This window comes from Talpa occidentalis, unplaced genomic scaffold (assembly GCF_014898055.3).
Source record: "Talpa occidentalis isolate TD23 unplaced genomic scaffold, MPIMG_talOcc4v2.1 talOcc4.8, whole genome shotgun sequence".
NCBI lineage: Eukaryota > Metazoa > Chordata > Mammalia > Eulipotyphla > Talpidae > Talpa > Talpa occidentalis.
The window spans coordinates 103905427-103921440 of NW_023605194.1; the positions used below are offsets into that span (position 1 = coordinate 103905427).

The following is a 16014-nucleotide window of genomic DNA, read 5'->3' on the forward strand; positions in this document are numbered from 1 at the left end:
GCTGAGTAATATTCCATTGTGTCTATGTTCAAGACTTGTTTCCCAAACATATTGTACTGTGTGGAGCAGCCACCAGGGGGCGCCTGCCCCCACCTATGTACAGGGCACACCACAACGTAGTGACTTGAGGCAGTGATTTTACTTCTAAATTATGTTATCTCCATAATAAGGCTTTATATCTTATGCAGTATTTTAAGGCAAATATAGACTATTAAGGATTTTAGATTAAAGTAATAAGATACTTGCTACAACTCCCTGCATCTTTTCCAATGTGCACGCGTGCTCCACATTGTGAAGATATTCATAGTGAGAATTTCATGCTTTGATGTCAGTCAAAACTCAGGCGTAAACCAAATATGGGGCTGATTTGTGTGACTTGGCCAATCTTGCAAGTTAAGCTTACTCTGACTTAAACTTTCCTGTTATTTTCCTTTTACTAAAATATTTTATTATGAACATTTGAAAGTACCACTCCGTTGTGACAGTTTGTTTTGATAACATTTGTTTAGTACACTTCAAAAAAAAAATTGACTTCCTTCCCATGAATAGAGGTACAGACGTGCCCAGTAAATGCTTTTAGAAAAGAAAATTCTAAATGGCAATGAATAATTCAGCCTTTTTTTATAAATTATGTTTTCTAAAGCATTGTAAATATATTATTAGCTTTGAAACTTAATGCCTGTATAGGGTGATCAAGGGAATTAAAGACAAATGTACGTGTATATACTTGTAACTATCTGTATTTACCTATTTATTTAGACTTACAGATCTGTTTTTTTCTCCAAAATAGAAAAGAGCTGCTAAGAGAGAAGAGGCATTAGCATCATTTGAGGCTTGGAAGGCTATGAAAGAAAAGGAAGCAAAGAAAATAGCTGCAAAAAAAAGGCTCGAGGAAAAAAACAAGAAGAAAACTGAAGAAGAAAATGCCGCTCGGAAAGGAGAGGCGCTCCAAGTACTTCTGGCTTTGCTGACCTTTCCTAATTATTGTTTAATATTTGGGATCACAATTAGTAATTGCTTCTAAATTATGTTATCTCCATTATAAAACTTTATGTCTTGTGCAGTATTTTAAGGCCAATATAGAATATTGAGGATTTTAGATTGAAGTAAAGTAATAAGGTACTTATTACTGTATCCTTGCTTCTTTTAGAATAAAAGAATAAATAAATAAAATCATTCTGAACTTTTTCAGGCTTTTGAAAAATGGAAAGAGAAAAAGATGGAATATCTTAAGGAGAAAAATAAAAAGGAGAGAGAATATGAAAGAGCAAAGAAACAGAAAGAGGAGGAAACTGTTGCTGAGAAAAGGAAAGATAACTTAACTGCTGTGGAGAAATGGTAATCCAAAATAACAAATATTTCGATAGATTTTAAATGAATCCCACTAGCTTTTTTAAAATTTATTTACTTGAAACTTATAAATGCATCTCAACCTCATTATTGCAAAGATATATTCGGGACTCTTTATATTCCCCTTTAACTTTCCAGTGTTTTATATTATCTTACATAGGAATGAAAAAAAAGAAGCTTTTTTCAAAGAAAAAGAAAAGGAGAAAACAAATGAGAAAAGAAAGGAAGAACTGAAAAGAGCTGAGAAAAAAGATAAAGATAAACAAGCTATTGACGAATATGAAAAATGGCTGGTAGGTATTATTTGTTAATGCACATATTTCTTTTTAGTGCATTTTTTGGGTGACTTTTCTGTCCCTAATTCCACTTCCGTTTGTCTTATTTTTACCTGGAAGCTGCCTTGTTAAATCCATTCACCCCTCCATCTAGCATAGATTCTTTGATTTACTCGTTTCTGTGAATAGGTCTACAGTTCCCTAAGGCACTCAGGCTTAAGACTTCAGTCACAATGTTCTTCCGGCATATATATCCACATGGGTCACCCCCTGTCATGCCCGTTCTTCCTTGCCAGTTATTCCCACATCTAAAACCATAGCAAGCTGACAGTTGTGTTAGTGACAGCAGCCAGATTATTTTAGGTAGAACCTTGGTCATGACTTACAACGACATTGAATTCAATGGTGAGAAAATGAATGCACTTTCATGTCTTTTAATCTTTCTGATGATCTCAAGGAGACAGTCTTGTGTAGGTGTTTTGTAATATCTTCTATTTTAAAATCAATATAAATAAATGTGTTTTGTTAACTTTTGAATAAGCAGTGCCTCCATATTAATAGATACTTTATATGAGTAGGTGATATGTGCACAAGAGTGGTTAACAGATGTACATGATGCAACCATCAAAAAGTGTAAGAAAGATGTTTCTGTGGGGCTTAGGATCCTATGGGGTTTCTTTCAACAGGGTTTCTTATCAGACTTTATTTGAACTCATGCCATCCTGCTATATTAGAAAATGCAATCTGGGAATTTTGTGGTTGTGTTTTTTTGGCTGAGACTGAGCCTGGGCATCTTTTCATTTGTCTGGGGGCCACTTGTGTTTTTTCCTTCATCTAAAGCATCAATTCATAGACTCTGTACTGTACATTTCTCTATGGTCTTCTTCTGATTTATAATGATTCTTGTTTTAATGTACTCTGAATATTAGCCTATCATTTTTGATATGGTTTACAAGTGTATTTCCCATTATATTGGTGGCCTCTCAACTTTTATGCCAAGAAGAATCAAATTTTAGTTTGAGGTATCAAATTTATCAATCTTTTTTCTTCTGGCTTCTGATTTTCAGGCATAGTTGAAAATACTCTCTCCATAATTTGAGGTTGAACAAAGTATGCCTACTTTTCTTCTAATAGCTTTATGTTTTCAGTGTCTTAACATTTGATCTACTTATAATTTATCTTGATGTATGGTGAGAAATATGACTCCAACTTTATTATTTCCAAATGCATCTTTTATAAGATAGCCTGTCTTCACCCTCTAATTTGAGATACTGCTTTTATTTATACGTTCCTGCACCTGTGGGATCTCTTTCTTGATTTTCTGCCCCATTGGTCAGTGTCATTGTGCATGTTCCATTACCACAGTTTCACTGTTGAGGCTTCACATCTGCTGAGGTTAATTTCCCCCTGTAGGCCTTCTAAAATATTTCTGACTATTGCTTCTTTGTTCACATAATGTCTAGAATTAAAAGTAGCTAGAGAGAGACAAATGGTACCCAAAGAAGGCTATTTTAAAGATAGGATAAAAAAGTAAAACATTTAGAAATAAACTTAAGAAATGGGCAAGACCAATATGAAGAAAACTTTAGAGCATTCCTGAAGGATACTAATGAAGACTTGAAAGCATGGAACACAATTGCTCTTGGATAGAATCGCCCAATCTTATGATGATGTTATAAAAATGTTAACTTTCCTGAATTAATTACAAATTTAACTGCAATCCTAATAAAAATGCCAACAGAATTCATTGTTGTTTATTTGTTGACTTTAGTACTGCCATATACTAAATCCATGCAAAGAAATAGTAATAAAATAAGGTGATCAAAGTTTGTTCAATGGTTTGAATGAGGAAGGTAGTAATATTTTGTGGTAACTTCCTTGGGGTAAACTCTCAAATATTGTTTGTTCTAAGAAAAAATAAAGGTCTTCTTCTATTAGGAGTCTGTATATTGACTCTGCTAGAAAAACTTAGAGTAATTCATGTGTTTCAGTTTTCTGTTTGATTTTCACATTCTCTTGAAAATAAGATAGAATTTCCTACATGACTAAATCACAGGTCCTTTTTGTTTTAAGATAGTATTTGTCACTTTCTTATTCTAATCAGTCCTCTGGAGACCAATACTTCATCAGCCAGACTTAAGACAAAATAACTTATTTTGATATGTAGTATAACCTCTACAAATAGACTGCTGTTTATAAAAACACCATATACAACATGTTATGGATCTAGTCCCCATAATACCAACTTCTTATTGAAATTTCTTTGCAAATAGAATGGAAAAAACTTCCATATATAGAAGTATAGTTACATTTCAAAATTTTGATATTCATCCTGGCTTGGCTCATGAACATCTGATGGGTAATTGTTTTAGGGGAAACGTATAGCCAAAGATCAGGTTAGAATGTCTTCTTCATGCTGGTTCCCAGATTAATTCATAGTTATTTTTAATAAGAAAATGAGCAAAAGATTCTATCTTCAACAGACAACAGAAGTACTTTACAAGCTTCTTCTAATTATTAAAATGACATTGATGCATGTTAATTGATATAAAGGTTGAAAATTAATTGCCTCTCCTGGCTTTTTAGCAGCCTGCCAGTAAGATCAAACTAGTTTAAGTCTCTCTCTGTTCCTGTTAAATTAATGCACAAAAGAGGTTGTTCAGTCAGCTTCTATGGACACAGTCCAGTCACTGTCTTCCCACAGCAGAGCTGCTTGGTCTGCCTTCTCTCGAATTCTAAAATGATTGACAGATTCAATGACAGTTTTTTTCAATTAGGTTTCTGAAATTAGGTTCCTGCTTTAATAGGAGTAGCAAATATGCAAACATTCTCATATGGAGCTATGTCCATAATACCTTTGTCATACGTGAATCATTGCATGCTAATAAAACCGTGCATTATCATGTTCTCCTTGTCACGTTGATCCACTCCACATATGTACTGATGAAAAGGTGTGGACATCTAATAGCTTAACAAAACATGCTCCTCCCAAGCCATCCAGACTGCGGAGACAGTGTTGTCCAAGTGTCTGGTACCCCTGCTCTTTGAGGGAATCATCAGTATGAGGAAAGCACCAGAGTTAGCAAGACTTAAAAGAAATGGAGAGAGAATCCAAGCTGTAGGATGGGAAGGTCAAGTGCTGTTAAATCTTCAAGTATTCCTAGATTACCATTTAGATTTCATATTCACCCTCAGACCCTTAGCCATCTCTTTGAAGGGAGCTGATGCAGAGGAACAAAATAATTCTAAAATCTATGTGCTATAATAAAAATGTGAGACTATGGAAGAGGCTATTTCTCAAATAAAATGAAGTAGAACTATTCATATCAAACAATAAAATTTAATTTGCCAGCCTACTCCTGTGAGTCAGTGTTCTTTTAACCTGGGTAATTCCCATCACAGACTGTCCTTTCTGCCAGAAGTGTGTCTCTTCTCCCCCATGCAAGTCATCAGTGACTTCTCCTACCAGCCTGTCTCTCTCTGAAATGACTTTCCTTAGCTCCACTTTCCTTTGCAAAGAAGTAGTTCTCCCTGTCATTCTTTATCAGTCATCACAGTTTGGTTTTTTTTTTTTTTAAGATTTATTTCATTTATTTATACATACAAGAGCTTGGGTGTAAGCCAGAGGTGGGGGGGGGCGGTGAGAGGATTCACCAGGGACAGAGTGGGGAGCAGAACAGGCAGATGGACTGAAATACACTGCTGAGGGGAGCAGCAGGTGAGAAAGGAGAGTTCTGCTGTGCTATGTGGTTAGCTCCCTGACCGGGGATGGAACTCGTGCTGCAGTGGCTGCTGCTAGCTTCATTGTGCTGACACTTAACCCCTTGTACCACCAGGGAGGCCCCACCACAGTTTGTTTTTATGTTGCATAGAAATTCATACAATTTGGAATGATCTGTTGTTTACTTGTTATGAACAGTTCATTTTGAAAGTTTTCTGAGGGGCAGGGGCTCTATGTGTTTGGATTTTATAATTGCTTTGTGCAGGGTCCCAAGTGCCCTGCTCTACCCAGAGAAGGAGCTCAGTGCCTACAGTTGGATGAATTAACACAAATCAAAGCAGTGTAGTACCAGGAGAATAATAGATCCTCAAAGCCTGACACATCAAAGAACTTACCATGCAATAAAGCAACTGGAATTAATGGATACAAATGAGAGTATTTGTATAACACTTAGATATAAAATCACTTCAAAGAATTACCTTACAGTCATAGAAATTCCAAAGAAAGTGTTAAATATGCCAAGCAATAGAAGAACAGAAAGAAAATTTATTATTTAGCAAGCCTCATGAGGATTAACGGTTCTTCTCAACCTAAAAGTACAATATAAGAAATCATAAAGGAAATTAGGTCAAATTTAAGGCATTAGTACATTAAAATGAAAGGTCAGTGTAGTGCTGACTGCAGGGGATATTCTTACTGCTCTTTGGAGAATAATCGCCATTTTCCAGAAAGCCAAGCATCTGCACACCCTACAATCAACGATTTCCCTCCTAGGCCTAGAGATGGAGAGGAGGGCCCGGTCCGTGTGCATAAGGGATCAGTAGTGTTTAGCACACTGTTGTCTTTGATAGAAAAAAAAAAAAAAAATGAGAACATCATGTCTTCAATAAAAAGGATCACAAATTGTGATATGCTTATGTGCCAGGATTCTGAACCAGAGCTTGAGCTCGCTTGATACAGACGGAACTGTGAAATACGAATTTTAAAAAGGAAGCTGCACAAGATTATAGCATGATGCTTTTTGGTATGAATTCTAAAAATCTGCAAAACAAAATTACTTGTGGTTTGGGGATGAATGCATAAGCAACAAAAGCACTAGGAGGTGCACTGAAATGTGCATCAAATTCAGAGCATGTTCCTGGGTGGGGTGTAGACATGGGGGGCAGTAGACATGGGGCTCCAAAAGGCCTGGCCTTCTCTTTGATAAGCAGATAGCAGCGGGGCACAGATTTTGATTTTATGCTTTAAGCAGTACTCTGTGGCTGAAATGCTTCTTACTACCTTTTCTTGTAAAAACTAAGCACTAAAAAACGTAATATAAATAAAATGTTTGAGGCAAAGATAATAAATGCATGGAATATAAGCAAGTTGCTAAAAAATATAAAGGCATCTACCTGATCAGTTAGATGAGCCAAATAACCAGAAAATTCACAAAAAGACTAAAAATGGAAAATGTACTCAAGCTCAGGAATAAAGAGAAACATGAAACTCCATTTTCAACTGTTGGTGAAAAATTTGAGGCAGCTGTATTGCCAGCACATATTCAGTCTTTGCAGCCAATATATTTACTTCTTAAAATCTGCTCTCAAAAAGTCATCACTAAATTCTAGTAATTATTCTTTTCATTTATGGAACTGTAGATCTCTTTTCCCTGTTTCACATAATTTTTAAACATATTTAATATAAAAAGTATAAGTGAGCATTAATGCTTGTTGGCAGAATACATATAAATTAGCAATATTCCCTGGATGCTCTTTCTTTATAATCAACTAAACTAGGAAATAACATTTGAACATCTTTTTCTGGATTATTTTCTTATTCAACAAGCAACTTATTTTGGAAATAATGTTCATATATGTATATAAATTTATGGTGTTCTGTTTTATCTTTAGGAAAAGAAAGAAAGGAAGGAAAGAATTGAACGAAAACAAAAGAAACGGAATTCCTTTCTTGAAAACGAGGCACTACCTCCGTGGAACCCTCCAAGCAGAACTGTGTTCTCAAGGGTCTTTTGATAATTCTTCATTTTTACATTATTTAGTTATCAATTCACCAATTTTAGCCATGGGTATAAAACTATTCATTCAATTATTACAGTTAGAAGAGTCAATCATAATCAAATGTCAGCACTTCTATTGACATTGAAAAAGATATATTTAAGTTAATCATTCAAGCCTTTTTTGAGCTATAGATAAACTGCCTCAAATGAAAACCACTAGATTGCTCTTCACATTAAAATTAATAACCCTCTGTCATATCCTGATCATTCTTAAAACAGATGACCCGTGATCCCTCCCACTAAGTTGTATGTGTTATTTAAGTATGTTTATTTCCAATAAGGAAGTTGAAAGTCTACCTAGGTACCATAATCATACAATTAATTAAATGTGTGAATGCTTGTTCATCTAGATAATGGTTTTAACATGAATAGGTGCTGTGGAGAATGCATAGGTTATTTTTAAACTAATTTTTGACTCAAAGCTCTTGCATTTGTACTGTGGAAGTTAAGGATTCAGACCATTGAAGCAGTAGTTCAGTAGAACTCTAATCATCAAAACATCTTGTTTTAAGAATTTAGCCTTATGTTTTAATGAGTGAGTGTACTTTTTCCTTCCAAGCTTCTGTGACAATCATAAGCACTTTCTAATGAGCTGACCTCTGAAATTTATTTTTCTAAATTTTTTATTATTTTCTAAATTTGTTTATTATTTCAGTGCTACCAAAAGATATCCATTTCACAGTAGTGATGTGCTTGCACATTAATATGGAAATCCCACAAGAGATCAAGGTCATTATCGCTACTGTTATTTTCCAAACTAAAGTCATGAAGGTGATTAAAGCAATTGACCTCTTAACATATCCCGTTTTGTAGTTAATATTTAGGAGTCAGCTGTATGGGAAGGTAATTTGTAAAAAAATGTCCAAAGAGCCTTTGTTTATTTATTTGATCTCTAAATGTCTTTGTATTAATTGTACCTATACTTGAATTGGTCTGCTAGTTATTACAGACCAAGTGTATGCTGTTGGAGTTGAAATGCTGCTTCAGCCAACAATGAAATGCAGAGATGATGGATGTGAATAATTCTTACTTATTAAGAACCTATTATATTCTCTCTGCTGGGTCTTTACAAATGTCATTTCTCATCTTTATAACTACTTAGGGTAGAGGTTATTAGTCTCATTTTGCCGATAAAAATCCCGAAGCTCAGAATGAACAACTTGCCGTACATATTGCACATGACTGAGTGTCAATTAGCCCCATCTCCCTCCAGAATCTATGCTTTTTTCATGCTTTCAGGTGATCTAGAGAGAATTGTGTTCTGTTAAAACCTCTGTGTAGATCTTACCTCCCATATCCTAAATCATGTATAGTAGTTTAGAGATTATATATCCCTTAAGATAGAGTTGTTTGTTATTAAAGATAGTGGATTTCATTAAATCTGTAAAATGAAATAAGAATTCATCGTATCTAAGGAGTCAGTCAGACATCTCGTATCTAGTATTAGAATGTCAAAAAAACCCAGTGGGTTATGAAACGTACGTACACTTGGAGACAGTCCCTCAAGAGACCTCACACTACGGTTTTGCCTTCCTACTGCAGTATATGTGCCAGATAAGAAAATATCATGGATCGTTTTGTAAGGTCATTTTAGTGTTATAGACAAAAGACATCTCATAAACAAAACTGGAAGCCTTTCTATACTGCCAGAACTTGGGGAATACTTAATGAAACCATCACCAGCAATATGTATTATCACCATGAGGTTTTGAGTCTCTCTTATTTGTTCCTTTATACCACATAATACAAACCTACCAGAATCCACTGGAAAGTGTTTATTGTATTGAATTAGTTTATGTTCAACTAAGAAGATATTTGCAAATTCCAGGGAAGTGAAAAAACTTGGGGAAAAGTACAGCTCCTTTTGGAAGTTCAGATCATAATGGTGTATCATTAATTTCACATTAAATAGCTCCCTATACTTCCTGATGATTTCTTCTGCACTGTCTATTGGGTGGCTTCTTATCGCCTCTTAAGTCATTAAACATATGGAACCTAATAACTTAGTAAATGTTCAATGCTACATGGGCCCTACATTTCCCCACTCTGGCATGAGAAGAAGTTAAGGTCAACAGGGAGCATTGGTAATAGTTATTTAACACTACGTATTTTTAGCACCCAAGAAGAAATTTCCATTTTTCTGGACAGTCTAGACTGTGTCACTGAAATGGAAAGACAAAGGTAATCCATATGAGAGCCTCCCTGAAAAGTAAATACTACTTTCTTAGTGTTGTTTGTGAGCAGGATGATAGGGAAATTGAGGTAAAGATCCAACAAGTTATTTCCCTCATATGGTGATTTTTGTCTTATTATGATAAATACTATATTATTTCCTGTTTAGAGCAACCTGCTAAAATTATTTAGTGGAATGAAATCACCTCTTCTCCTGGAGCAGAAATAAATCTGAGTTTTGTGAGCTGGGTGCCAATTTAGGACTTTTTGTTTTCCGAGATCCACAGGAGAGAATCAAGCATATCCTCTTGAATATATTTATCTAGTTAAGGGATATGACATCCCCAATTTCCTTAGAATGGTTTAGAATAGCTATTTGTTCATTAAGTTGTATTAATTTCTAATATAAGGGATTTTTAATTCCAATTAAGGACACTAAAAGCTTGTCAATTTGCAGATCAAACTTCTAATTTATAAACTGTATTTACCACCTGAAGAATATCACACTTCAAAATAAAGAAAATAGGAACTTTATGAATATTATAAAACACTACTGAAAGCAATTTTTCTCTGGAAATTTAACCAATAATAAAATGTAAGTTTTTATACAGAATTTCATTTTCATAATAACCAAGAATATGAGAACATCACATAACTAAAAAGAAACTATGGCATTTTAGATCAGAAGAAGGTTAAAATTCTCTTAATGGAAGAAAATGCAAAACATTCAAGGGATAATAATATTCCGGTGGTTCTTATTGCATCACATTTTGAAAATGCGTTTGTATTTTGGCTTTAAATAGTATTACAACTGATATTTTTTACTGTTGCCAAAGCAGAGGCTGAGAGTAGTTAGGTGTCACAGTTGATTTAACTATGCATCTGAAAGGGGTTTAATAATAAGTTTGCTTTAAAGTCTTTCTACGTCAACAAAAATAAATTTCCCAAGATGTTGACTTGGTCAAGCTCATGCATCTAACTGTAAGATATTGAGAGTTAGGACTTGGGTTCCAGGCGCCAGTTGTCCTGTCCTCACCATTCCACAATTTTGATAATCAGTTAAATTTTCACACTAACTTTTGTAATTGTGCTCGTTAATAACTTAGATGATTTTTATTCTCTCAGATATTCTCTTATTTCCTCCGTCTGTTATGGCTGCTCATTAACTATCCACTAGATCAGAGCTGTTTGGGCACCTGTGATATCAGTGAGCACATGGGGAAGGGCTGAAGTTTTTTAAATCCAGAGTCCAGAACCTTTATCTAAATCACTCAAGATAAGAGGAATTTCACAAAATGGGAGAGATTGCATGTTAGTTAAAATAGTTCCTAAGAATAAGCTATTATACAAGAAACATTTAATCTAGGCTATTCAATAGTGCTGTGTTATAAAGTCTTTAAACCCATACACTTCCATTTCACACAAAGCTAGGATATTACCAGTTTTCCTGCTTACTTGGAACATTGGCTGACAGATCAATAATTACAGTCTAAATGCTTAACTGGAGACTAGTCTGAATTCATTCACTGTAAAAATTGTATGTGATAATATTATTTTGAAACATGTATGTCACATGTAATTGTACAATGGCTAAATGGTAGACAAAATTCTCAATATTGAAATTAGGATGTTGTATTCTCTGACAAGATATACTTAATGTTTGCATTTTAGTAGCATATTTTAATGTAATGCTTAATTAAAGTGAAGAAGTTAAGGCTTATTATATTGGGTCATGTTATTTATTGACTGTGCCAGAATTTCATTTCATAATTTTAGGCAATGTGGTATGAAGTGTGTTCTTTTTGGGGGAGTGGGGAGAGTGTGAAAGTCTAAAGATAAAATAACCTTATTATGTTCATATATCCTTTAGTAGAAATAACTGAAAATATGGGTATAAAGCTAACTATATAACTTAAAAAATAAAAAATAAAAAATAACACAATGTACAAACGTTTCTAATTGCTAAATAATTAGAAAATGTAACACAAAAGTTACCTGCACTCTCATCTCACAAAGAAAATCACAGTTAACTTATTATTAAGTATTCAAGTTTCCGATGCATTTTCCCCTATTACTGAGCATGAACAAGGAAAAACTAATGTCCCATCCGTCTGTCTCTCTGCCATGCTTTGTGTATATATGTGTATACATATGTGTGTACATGTTTATACAACATTATACACCAATAATACATACATATACATGCAAACATGCATACATACATTTTTTAAATCTAAAATAAGAATGAGATCAGGCTGCATATTTGTTAAGCAGATTTTCCACTCACTGTATCATGGACACCTAAATACCCACCCACAGATGACTGGATAAAGAAGTTATGGGATATATCTACTCAGTGGAATACTACTAAGCCATTAAAACATGAAACATTGCTTTACAATTTGTATTTAATTTAGAGGTACAGGATCATAGCCTTCATGTATGGAACTTGAGGTGACTAAGCAAAATCAGTCAGAAAGTAAAGAATGATTACTGGATGGTTTTATTCTTATGAGAACTATAAGGAAACAAAGTAAATGAATTAACAAATCACAGTAAAATAACTCAGACTCTGCAAAAATGGTTACCAGAGAGAAAGGAAAAAAGAGTCGGAAGGAAAGGATAGTTGGAGTTGGTTTAATAATGCAATTGTACTAGAACTTTGCAGGTGCAGGGAGCCATATATCAACATATAAAGTTGCACTCCCAGAATTTACACAGTATTATAAACCAATGGTAAATCAAAATTTTATTAAAAAAAAAAAAATTCCCTGATATTGTTTAGGAACTTTAAGGGGGGAAATTCAAGGATTGGGAAATTATTTCAATTGTTCAGGAGAAAGATGACAGCTGTGAAGGCAGTGCCAGGTTATCAAATTCCCTGTGTTCTTGAGGGAGATGGTGCAGGACTTTTGATGGTTTGGATAATGTGGGAGAATCAAGGGCGATGAATGGTGGTACCATTTATTGAAATGGGAACAATGGGAAATCAAGTTTGAAAAAGAAACAAAGAGCTCTTTTCTTGCAATATTAATTCCAGAAGGATTTATCATGTAGCTCATTTGAATATTCAGGTCAAAAGAGAGAAGCTCAAGAAATATAAATTTGGGTGCCATCAGCATAGAGATGTTTGGTATAAAGTCACAGGATTAATTGAAATCACCTAGAGAGAGTATTAAGAAAAGGGGATCTAGGGTGATCCAACATTTAGAGGCAAAAAGAAGGGACAAAGCACATGAGACAGAAAGTGGGCCAGTGTTGGAAGAGGAAATTCAGGAGAGCTATAGTATCTGGAAATCAATGGACTAAAGTGTTTCAAGGACAATGGCACACTGAGTCAAATCTTCTTGATAAATCAAGTGATCATCAGACTGGCAATTGACCTATTTAGTAAAGCAGAAGTCAGTGGTGACATAAAAATAAATTTTCAAAAGAGTTGATGGGGATGAAGCCCTGATTATTGTTACTAAAACAGAGAAGGTCATTGGATTAGAAGTATCAACCATTCTCTCTAAATGCTTTCCGGTAACCAGGAACAGAGAAACCAAATGGGATCTCACAGCTGAGGTGTCAAAGCTGAGTTTATTTGTTCCTGAGATAAAGTTGGAGCTTATTTGTAATAATTTTTAATTAAAATTAAGCAGGATATTACCTCTTGTGTTTCTGTAGGCAGTAAATATTTTATCATTGCAGAAATCAGCTAACTTAGATGAACATTATCTATGTCATTCTGACAATGTTAGTATTTTCCCCTTAAGAAGCATTATCTAATGAGGAACAAAATATCCTGTGGAATAAAATTAATGCCCGTATATCACAGAGATGATTTGATGCCTGTCAAGGTTCTTTCAGGTTATTGTGACATGGCACTCCATTCTATTAACTAGTCATAAAAGTTCGAAATAATGAGTGCTAGAACATCCACAGACAAAAAATGCAAGACATTTGTTAACTCTAAGTAGCAAATATGTCTATTTGGAAATTCATTTAAATAATTATAATTCACTATGTAGAAACATATCACAGAGAATGTATTAAGTAAATCTATGCACATGATTAGTTTTTATGTTGAAGAAATACTTGCAAGGAAAATAAATAGAATTTATAAATACTATGGATGTATCTATAGCATACCAAATTTTTTACTAGCTGTTGAATGTGTCAACTTAAACTACCCCCACAAAAAGAAGGAAAATGTCAAGTTTCAAATAAATTATAATTATTATCCTCCATGAATAATGACAGCAAGTGAAATCTGTCATAAATATAATACATAAAAGTGACTTCCACATATTTTTGACTGGGTAAAGGTATATGTTCTATCTATGAGTCATACAGGAGAGTTGCTTAATTAGAAAGCCATGATAAGTTCTTTCTTTTAAATCAAAAAGAAGCTAATGTAGTTTTCCTTGCCATTATGTACTCAGCATAAACAAGGAAATTGTTAGCTGGTAATTAAACATCAAAATAATTCCTAAATTGGTATATAAATCTTGAATAAATAAACCAGCATGTAGGAGTTTTACCACTACAAAATCAGTATTGTAGTTTTACCCCAGAAAACATTTATATCTCCTTTCTCTTTTCTTTTCCCATCACTTAAAAAGTATTTCTATATGCATCATTTGTCTTCATCTCTTTCCATTGTATGATAAACAAGAAACTGGAGTGATTTTCAGTACACCATAGATGAGCATATTTATTTCCAAATGTTTGCTGTATAAGCAGTTAGCTGTAGGATTTCTGCTTTATCTGGATGTAACTCAGAAGGAATCAGACAATACCTTCATATGCTTAATGGTTCACATCACTCCAGATCCTCTTTACCTTTCTGCTTTCTGTCACTCTCCAGATTTTCTCTATATTCTCCAGTGTCCTGATAAGCACTATTGCTCTGTGCACAACACAGTCCTTTAGTTCTATATGAAATGGTATTTGGCCAGATAGTCTCATGATTCTACAGGCTTGTGACTGAAGTCAACTTGGTAACTATTCAGTGATCTTACTCAAAAAATTGGAGTCCTATTTATAATAATCAAGACATGATATAGTTACACAAATTGACATCCAAGAAGGTTCTCAGATCATCAAAAAACAGTTAAGCAAAATAACAATGACTCGTCCTCACTTTCACATAAATTCTACATATTCTAATTATTCCAAAAAAAAAAAAAAGTCTGTCATAAACCATAGTAACAAGTATGGGGGAAGGATGACTTTTATCATAGCTGGAAGAATCTGGAAGTACTGATTACATATTCCTCATATTCTTGAAAGAGAAGTACATTTGGAGTCTCTAGGCAAGCACTGGAATCCCAACTCTGACTGGCCCTGTGTTCTCAAATCGTGAAAGTCAATTACAGAATCTTCATTAAACATGAACTTCCTCACAGTGTATGTGAAAGTGAATTAAAAACTAAAAATTGCTATAACATGTAAGATAGTTTAAATGATTGAGAGTTTCAAGTCATTGTTAACATTGGGTGAACCAAGGAGTAATTCAATTATATGAATAAAATAGTCTCTCTCAAGCTATCTGTATATTTACATGGCGCCCATTACCGCAGTGCTTGAATGCTAGAACAGACACATCAGTTAAATTACCCAGAAGGTGAGGGAAAATCACCGTTTTTCATTTCATCTGTACTAGAATCATGATGGGGAAAGTTCTTTCACTTTTCAGATGCACTGTCAAGAACGACCAGGTAGCAATTCATGAAGACTATGATATCTGCCTCAAGTCAGATGAATGAAGGTTCCTTGGACACAGAAGCTGTCCTCTAAAAGGACCCATGTTTCATTTCAGTTTTTGATTCCCCAGAGACACAGTCAAAGAATGTCTGCTCAAGGGAAAATCAAATCAGGTTGCAATCCATCCATTCACTTTGAAGACAGAGTGGGTATTTAATCCTAAAATAGTCTGCTTAGGTTTTACCCAGACTGTAATGAAAATTATCATCCAAGAATTATTTTTATTTTCAAAATTGATGGTTTTAGAGATGTGTGATACCATTAACCACTTAGTAGAATCCCTTTTGTGTTTCAGAGCCCACTAAGGAATACTTAGAAAGTCTATTAAATATGCAGATTCCCAGGTCACTTAGAGACAGGATTGACATTGACCTTGACACAGGAATTAGGATGCCTAACAACTATGTCTTAATAACGCCAGTAATTCTGAAACCTGACAATGTTCACACTGTGATCTTTCATGCCCTCTTCTCTCTGTGAGATTGTGTCATTCTACTCCTTATAAGCCACACTTTCAAATACCTGTCTTAAAATATCTCTTGAAATAGGGAGTTAGTTTCACACATTCCCTCTAACCGGCGCTATGATGGAGAATCCTACGACATGGCAGTACTACAGCAAGGGAGACAAAAGGCTTTCCTGTCTCTTTCCATCCCCATGAGCAAGAACAAGACAGTGTCAAAGTG

At 34.4% G+C, this 16014-nt stretch overlaps 1 protein-coding gene across 3 annotated transcripts in view; it reads left to right on the forward strand.

The window, feature by feature from the left end:
* Positions 1-11501, forward strand: part of MAP9 (microtubule associated protein 9) — a 29768-nt gene extending 18267 nt beyond the window's left edge. For all 3 annotated transcript variants that reach the window (XM_037496010.2, XM_054690094.1, XM_054690093.1), the window contains exons 11-14: positions 791-952; positions 1193-1338; positions 1511-1643; positions 7239-11501. In XM_037496010.2, coding sequence (XP_037351907.1) covers positions 791-952; positions 1193-1338; positions 1511-1643; positions 7239-7361 — 564 coding nt within the window. In that variant the 3' untranslated portion in view covers positions 7362-11501. The remainder of the gene's footprint in view (positions 1-790; positions 953-1192; positions 1339-1510; positions 1644-7238) is intronic.
* The last annotated feature ends 4513 nt before the right edge of the window (positions 11502-16014 follow it).